The 8,847-nt window shown below is 39.5% G+C and overlaps 1 protein-coding gene across 1 annotated transcript in view; it reads right to left on the bottom strand.

The window, feature by feature from the left end:
• Positions 1 to 8,847, bottom strand: part of myripb (myosin VIIA and Rab interacting protein b) — a 108,310-nt gene that overhangs the window by 31,579 nt on the left and 67,884 nt on the right. The window contains exon 3 of the mRNA XM_023416946.2: positions 3,084 to 3,220. Within this exon, the coding sequence (XP_023272714.2) occupies positions 3,084 to 3,220 (137 nt within the window). The remainder of the gene's footprint in view (positions 1 to 3,083; positions 3,221 to 8,847) is intronic.

Here is an 8,847-nt window from a genome sequence, read left to right as displayed (position 1 = left end):
TACATGTTATGTAAAAACAGTTCCTGTCTTTTTGAGAGAGCAGAAGTTTTCCTCCGTTTTATAGTTTGAATCCATTTCTACGTGCAGGTATGAGAGAGCTGGGTGACTCAGAAAAAAGGTGCAATTTTGTAGAAAAAAGGTGGGTTTCTAAAGAAAATTCCAATGCATTTCTAATGCATTATTTATTCCCAGTTTTTTGGGAATAACTTTGGGAAAAATTTGAATTTTAACACCAAAAATCATAGCACCCCTTGCGGGATCAAGACGCACGTTTTGATGTATATATTACCGGGGTTTTCTCAAAGCTGCGGGACGAGTTACGCGCCGAAATTTGGTGGAAGAATAATAAACCCGAAACAGAATATTAATAGATGCCCCGAGGCTCTGCCCCGAGGCACTCCTCTCAGCTATTCTAGCTGTAGAGGAGTGCCTCGGAGCTGAGCACCCGTGGCACTAATAAAAAAATCAAACATTCTTTACTAGCACATATATAAAGTCAGCCTGTATTTCACATATAGATGGGAACTGGTTTATGAGAAGGTTTTACATGTCTGTGGCTGCTTCTCTATATGCATAAAGACAGGAGACTCATATTAACACTCACGGAGTTTCTGGGCTACATAATAAAAGCTCTTTTTCCTGGAGCAAAGTAGACCAAGCGAGATGGTGTAACATCAGTTTGTTAATGGGCAACATCTTTATCTAATTGAATTTTTTTTCCAATCTAGTGCTGATTTACTTGCTGAAGTGAAATCTCATTATTTTCTGTTCAACTGAAAGCACAGAAGTCTTGATATACATCATGGTAATCTGTTGCCATTATATACTTGTCAAGACACTTGACATATCCCATTATTTTCTGCAAAAGAGGTTTTAAAAGGCATTTTCTTTCCCATGAATTGTATTTTGACAGCTGTACATTTGGCTTCTTCTTTGACATTTTCACAATCCCTTTTTAATTTAATCTGATACATAAAATGACAAGGGTGGGTGAAGGATGTAAAAGACAAGATATTTTCATGTAAACGAAAACGTCTTTGCCAATAAATCTAAGGTTTTTGTCAACAAGCCAACGATATCCGAAGTAAGGTTTAATATCCAGATACACACAAGCAACATATGTGGCTCACACATACCACAGCATATCCATAATCATATGGCAAGTCAGCTATAGCCAGTCAGTAGGAGTGGTGATGTGAGTATTTGAGAATTGGAACTAGTCTAATCTGTTGGGCTCATGTGAGACCAGAAGCCAAGTCACATAGTCCTTCCTCCTCTTCGCAAGATGATGTAAGAGAGGAGAGGAGAGGAGAGGACATGGAGGACAGTCAAAGGCTAGCACAAGTGGAGTGGGGGGGGGGGGGGGGGGGGGGTAAGAGGATGAGGGGGGTAAGAAAGTGGAGAGGAAATCAGAAAACTGGAGGTTTAGAAGGAGAATCATTTTGTCCACTCATACAGCACAGCAGAAACTACAGTCACAACTAAAATCATGATTGTCCTGGGAAAGCAGCCTGGGAAAAAATGTCAACAATGCCTGTCGATGGGAAATTCATCCATTACTGTATGTTAGACGTTTCACTTCTGCTTTGGTACACAGCAGACTGTTCTTGTTTCATACAGTACACCTTTAAAAACAACTAAACCATTATTTTTCTGTATCGTCTGGGCAGTACAAGCTCTTTTAATGTCTTAGTGTTTATGTGTTAGGTTTTCTGTTTTTTTATGCCGTCTTGCTGCAAAATAATTTCCTCTTGTGGGACAATAAAGATATGATATGAACTGACAGAGCATGTTATTTGGCAACATTATTTGGCTTTTTCAAACCAATATTTCAAGATCAGCATAAGCCAGATATAGCTATTTCTTAGCCCTTCAAGATAGCCCTGTTGGCTTTACAGTGGCTAGACGTGCTGTCTGCAAAAAGGAAAATATAATAATGTGTCAGTAATAACAAACATGAATTTTTGCTGGCATTGCGAGCTAGTTATATTGTAGCTGTATCCCTCTACCTGCATAGTAGAGGACATCATTTCTTATGATTATGATGGTATTAACTTTGTCCAAAATAACCTTCACTCAGTTATGGTCACGGTGTATTCCTGAACGCTCCCTCATCTCGATCCCATCCAGTTCCTGACCTGATTTATCCCCTCTGTGCTCTCTTCATTCATTTAATCCCATGTACCAGGGTTTTGAAATAATGCTTTGTAGTCAGCCACAGAGGCAGACCGATCTGTTTCAGCTGGGTCAAAACAATGTTATCTGGAGGCGGAGGGGAGCTTGGATGAAAGCTGCACTGCTGCTGTCCTACACAGGAACAATTCATTGAGGACGCAAAGTGGCCTGAGCCACTGCAGGGATTAACTGGCAGAATGAAACCATGGGCCAGCGCCCCCCTAGTCGGTCACCATCACCACTGACACTCTCACACAGAAGGACCAACACGCACCATTTAAATCCCACCCACAGGTGCACCAGCAGCACAGAGTATTTTCAAAATTAAACTGCAGCCATGGAATAAAGTGGTTGTCTCAAATCAAATGAACACTTTTGTCATGAAATTAATTAAAACTAAATGTTAGGAAAATACAAAAATACAAATAGAAGGCTCAATCACCCACCATGAACTTAACCCTTGAGATGTGTGTGTCTGTGTGTGTGTATTTGTCTGTGGAAAAATCTTTGTCTCCACATGCCAGTGAGAAAGTAATTAAGTGAATCAGTCAGCAGGGGGGAAACAATGTGTGACCGATCATTTAACAAAGCAATGAGCAATCATGCAAATTTGTCTGTAGTTATTCTGTTCGAACAAAACCTTGTATCTCAAAAAAAAAAAAAAAAAGGCCATTTTGATTTTTTTTTTTAAACTTGAGGAAGAGTAATGTCTCTGGCCAAATCAGCAGAATTGCTTTAATCACAACATGACACAACATTGCACAGAGACAGAAGGCTGCTCTGCAATCAAAGACGATGCAGAGGACAATAATTAAAAGATAAAAATAAACAGTTAAAGAATGGCAGCTACACAGAGGCCATGTGTGGCTGATTTAAAAAAAAAAAAAAAAGCAAGAGGATGAAGTTACCTGGGAGATCAGAGAGCGCTCCTCTCTCGATAATGTGCTTCCTGTATAGAGTCTTCAAAACCTTGGCGCTGCCGAACCTCTTGAAGCGACTCTTCACATTGTTATAGTACCATTCAAGGGACTGTGTCCTCAAAATCCTGCAGACAAACAACAAAGAAGGAAGAAAGAGGAATGATATTGAGTCATAAAGAACAGATGGCAAAGAAACTGGAAACTGGAATCCGATTTTATTATAATTACAACAGGATTAAAAACTTACAGTTCAAGCCAAGACTTCCATTAAAATCTGCTTAATTTGTGCGTCTTTTAATTATTAAAACGTAAATAACCAAAACTTGAAAACTTTTTAAATCATTTTAAGAAATATTGAAAGCTTTCTTATGATAAGAGTCAGGCAGGACTGTGTTATTTTTAATAATACTAGGTTTGTGTTTGCTGTCACTGTCATACATAAGGATCTGCTCTTTGATATGAAGAAAATATTGGCTTTTTAAGGAGATTCAGAAGTGCCTCTCCCTCTTTGTGGAAGTTGTATTAAAGATATCATAAGTATTTATGTACAATACTATTATGCAGAATCCAAACAGTGTACTGTGTGTATTACTGCAGTGGATGCTTGGGTTTTCTAAAATGACGTCACATCATTTTCCAGGCTTTTCCTCATTTCTTGGTGTACAGGCCTGTCGATGCTTGAATGCCAACCAGTCAGACCTCAGCATGGACCAGATAATTACATAAGCAGACATTCATAACAGAGAGGGTTATGAAAAGCCCTCAGAAAAGCGCTCCCTTTGCAACCAGTGTTGTGTCGGATTGCATGAAACTCTGCCAACTTTGTGTTTAATCTTGCAGTCAATCCCTTTGCTTTTTCATGCCACTGTCATACACAACAGTGAGCAGAAACAAACACAACAACACAAAGACAGATTTACTGTTTAAGGGAATCGCACAAACACACCGTATTCATTTACACACTATTTGTTTTCATTTTCCATTTATCATGTGCACATTTTTGCCTTTATTTCTTCTTGCTGTTTTTTTTCTTGTTGTTGAAAGATGCTATACAAATACATTTCAACTCAAATGACATGACAAACCTTCAGTAAAACTAATGAGACGCTCACACAGGCATGTATATTTTTATATTCATACGCTTTATGTGTGCAACTTTAAGTAGAAGCAGTGTATTTGTAAGTGTTACCTATGTGTGTTTTCTCTGTGGATGTGTCAACATTTTATAGCTAAGTATAGCTCTCAGCATCCTGAAGGCCTGTGGCACCTACTGTGCATTAATCATTTATTAATCAGCCTCTGACAACTACTTTATTAGTGTATTAATTAATGTAACGAGTGGACTTACTGTTACTGTAAGTGAATTTCTTTGTGAGTTACTGACTTCTGTGCGTTTTTTATTTCTGATCTTTTTGTATATAACTACTGATGAAGAAGTTTTATATAATCAGGTGAATATAATGGAATTGGTTAATTCTTTTAAATTTCTGTCTCTAATGAATATTTTTCTTATGGTCAACAAATCCCATGAAACTAACAAGTATTGGCAGTGTGGCTAAACCCTCATATTCCTTTGTTAAAAACACACCAACAAGCCACACGGTTACACTGGGTTCATTACAATGAACATGGGCACATTTGTTTGTTTTGAGTTATTCCAACATGTGCCTTCTGCCATATATGTATTAATCCACGGCTGAAAATAGTTCCCAACAAATCTATTATGTCCGTCTATTTGAGTTATGTTTGCTAAAAACTAAGGTGCCCAGCTGATTTAGGAAATTGCTTAGTCTTTTCCAAAAACAGAGTTATATATTTATGACCAGTTCTTCAGGCTTGAAGCTTTGAGAAGGAATTGAGAGGCCTGACCCTGAGAGCTGAGGCTGGAGACTTGAACTCTACATATGTAACAAATGTGTCGTTGAGTCCATCTCCCTGATTATGAAAGAGCAATGAGGAACTGAGAGAGTGCACACAGTACATGAGAGAGTGTTTCAGAGTGTGTGTACATGTTGATGCCTCTGCTCAGTGAAGGGACAGGCCATTGAAGGAGAGGGTGAAAATAGCCATGCTAATAAAGGGATCCTAAGTGTCCCTGAGGCAGCACGGGCTGCCACATCCCTCCCCTCCCTCCTTCTCAGTGGATTTATTATTCTCTGCCTCTATCTGCTGGGCTGCTCAATGGGCTTCACCTCCTTAATTTCATGCCACGGGTGAATCTAGTCACTCTAATGGTGGATGCTGAGCCCCAGTGAGGAGCCCTGGCTCTTTTTTATCTCCCTCTGGGCCCAAGGAAGAAGGCACAGAAATGAATCTCGAGGAGCAATGCAGCTCCGAGGAGGCATCATACAAGGAGGAAATACAAATAGGTTTCATCCGTACTCTGAAATGAGCTCAAACCACACGGAGCAACCTTTGAACTAAAAGACATATTGAAGAAAGTGTGCAGCAGGTATGGTGGAGATATTGTTATCCGTGTGGAATCATAATTGACTTTCAAATTAAACTGAGGCTGGGGCCGTGCATGCTGCTCAAGCAGTAGGGTTTAATTATATTTGATGATGCTGTAGAAAATAACGGTAAACATTTAACGTGATGTGTATGTATGCAAACCCGGCTGTTGTGGAACAGCCTGTACTGTCATTGATCTTGTAAAGCTACTACATCTTTCAGGATTTGCGGTGGAGATGAAAGTACCAGAACCACCTGCCCTCTGACTGGACTCTGGCTTTGTGATCGGACTGTGGTTGTCCAATCAGATTGAGCTGTAAAAACAGGGTCAATTAGTACTTCAGCACCACAGACAGTGTGGGAACTTTGAGCGCTGAGTTTTTCAGGCAGTTTTCTGCTTTGTTTCTGTGTACACATGTTCACAAAAGCACTTCTTTCACAGCGTCTTTGTGTAATCCCACCACTGACATCATTTGTTCAGAGATTTTACGCACAGACAAAGGTTCATTTCCAACTACATCCTCTGGATATATTTGTGAACATCATTTTGCAAGCTCAAAATCCTACAAGTTGAGCTCATACATGCAGACAACCTCAACAAGTTGAGAAATCCAAAGTTACAGTTGCTAAACTATATTAATTGGAGAATTACTGTCTGGGAGTCATGGTCAATTTGTAAGCCTATTTATAGTATCTACAGTATACATCACATACACATTTTTTTCATTTTTTTTTATAAGCATGCATACATGTTTTGACTTCATGTAGCTCAGCTTCACAGTAGTGCAATGCTCTCAATCCACTCTGCTCGTCAATCTAATTGGCACAGAAATAGATGATAAGTAAATACAAATTTCAGCGTCGGCCTCTGTTTCCTTGTATGCCAACTACACAAACTTGTTGAAATTAGCCAAGCTTTCCCTCTCAGAAATACAGAGAAAGAGAGAGAGAGAGAGAGGGATTTAGGACAGTGGGAGAGGCATCTCGATGAATGAAGCATGACATTGCTTCCCTAGAGTGATCTGATCTAAAAAAGAGAGGAAGAGGGGAGGAGAGTGGAGTGGATAAGCTGAGGCTTTCAAGCAAGAGCTGCACTGCTGCGTGAGCTTCTGCAAATACGCATTTCATAATGAGGTTGGGAGATTCCCTGATGCTTGGCTGCTGCATGAATAAGTGAGAGGGATTCCTGTGGATGGTCTCCTGACACTGGTTCTACTCTTCCTCCTTCATCTCCTCACTTGCCTTAGGTCAGCTCTGCATGCCGGCCTGGGAACCAGTGCCTCCCTTCTTACACTCTCCTTTCCTCTTCTCTCCAGCCCTTTTGCCCTCTTTACTTCAGAATAACAATTTGCACATCTAAATGAGGTCTAAATAAAATATATAGAAGATTATGTCAAAGGAGTGCAATAAAAAGTATCTGACTTTGCTGAGTTTCCACCTCCCTTGGCAAAGGGAACTATTACCATAATTGACTTTCTGAGCCTTCTAATGAATTGGTTCAGCTTCTGTTGAAGCTGCTGTAGAGATGGGGCAGAAGAGCAAAGGGAGAAGAACGAAGGGTGGGGGCTGACTATAACAGAACATCAAATAGACCCTATTCTCTTCTGAAGACTTGCAGAGTGACTGCTCTTGTTAATAGAAGAAAATAAGAAAAAAAAATTAGATTGTTCTCAACTCCAGGGTTAGATCAAAGCGCCTGATGTCTGGGAAGTTAAAACCCTCGAGTTGTGACGTCTTAATGAGTGAAAATCTGGAGGAGTTGTATCTAGTTCTTGCTTTCTTTAAATTAACTCTAACATTGTGTATAACGGATAAAACCTTTCCAAGTTTTATGAAGGAAAAACAGAGCAATGAAAAACTGAGGCGATACCAGCTGAAACCTAAAGAGGTTTAGTTGATACTTCTGTATGTTTTTATTTATTTAAAGTATTATTAGAGGAAGATAATTAGCTAAAACCATAATTCAGCTTAATTCAGCTTTCAAGCCCCAAAATGTACAAAAATATGGGTTCAGTGAATAATTTATTAATTGGATAAGGCCCTATACATATTACCCATGGCCACCAATGGGATGGCTCCACATAGTTTCACTCTACTCTTGGCAATATTCATTGAACACTAGCAGCTGCAATCTATCAAAACACAACCATCAAGGGTAAACAAACTAGTCTTTATGAGAGCAGATCATGTGTTACTGTTCCATCAAGATCCCCAGTTATCCCTAGTTTTCCTCCGTCCAAGCACTGACTTAAACAGTCAAGATCTACTATCATACCCTCTACCATACCCTCTGCATGGATGGATGAGACGTAGCTGCAGTTGCATCACTAATACACTTGTCCATAGGCAATATAAATGCATACTAAACGTAAATCAAAAATGCTTTTACATTACTTTATCAATTTGCCAATCCCTGAGGGAACAATGCATCTGTACTCTTACCTCCCTCCAAAGGGAGGCCAAAGGTCATGGCCAGGTACCAAGCTCTAAGTAATTCAGTGTCTTGTTCAATGGAACTTAAACGGGGTGCAAGCTATGGTGTAGAATCATGTTTGGCCCTACTCACTGAATGAAACTTTCCCTTTATTACTATTCTACATCGTTTCCACAAATATGTTCTCAGCTGAAAACAGGCTAGTCGAAAAGTGGGGGGATATTAATATTGATTAATTGCTGTGATGAGGACTCTGAGAAAATCTAAGTCCAAACAAGAATTAATGGCCTTCATCCACAAGTCTTGCCGCTTCTGTGGTTATTTATTTGTACATGTCAGCGTACATTTGTGCAAGAGGGAGAAGTGGGAAAAAGACAATTTACTGTCTCTAAATTGCTGTAAATTGTGGTTTCTTTGAGAAAATAAAACATAAACCACGATAATCTGTGTGTGAGTACAGCTATCTTTACCAGCATGATACTTTGATGTTTACTTGCCAATGTGAGTTTACTAATAACACAAACTACATTTGTTTTTATATAAATTTCAAGTACTTATTTCTAAGTTGTGTAGGTTGTCATGTACTGTATGCATAAAATACAGTGAAAATATCTGCACATTTTAGGCCTTGTTTTGCATATTTATTGCAGAGATTCTCCCTGAACGATGCCATCTGTCAGGCCACACCACAGCACTAAATGTTCTTCTGAAATATATTTAGTGTGGGCAGAATAGGCCGAAGGACAAAGAACAGGGTCATGGGTCAAACCTGGTCACAGCCGTCCTAACCTGTTGGCATGATTTAAAAGCGTGTGCAGTTTGCAGGAGGCAGGAAAACAATTCTCTTACAGCAGTGGTCTTGTACGT

This window comes from Seriola lalandi, unplaced genomic scaffold (assembly GCF_002814215.2).
Source record: "Seriola lalandi dorsalis isolate HSWRI2012SDOR001 ecotype SW California unplaced genomic scaffold, Sedor1 jcf7180002054570, whole genome shotgun sequence".
NCBI lineage: Eukaryota > Metazoa > Chordata > Actinopteri > Carangiformes > Carangidae > Seriola > Seriola lalandi.
Note: the sequence above shows the minus strand (reverse complement) of the source record. Positions and strands in the feature narration are given on the sequence as shown.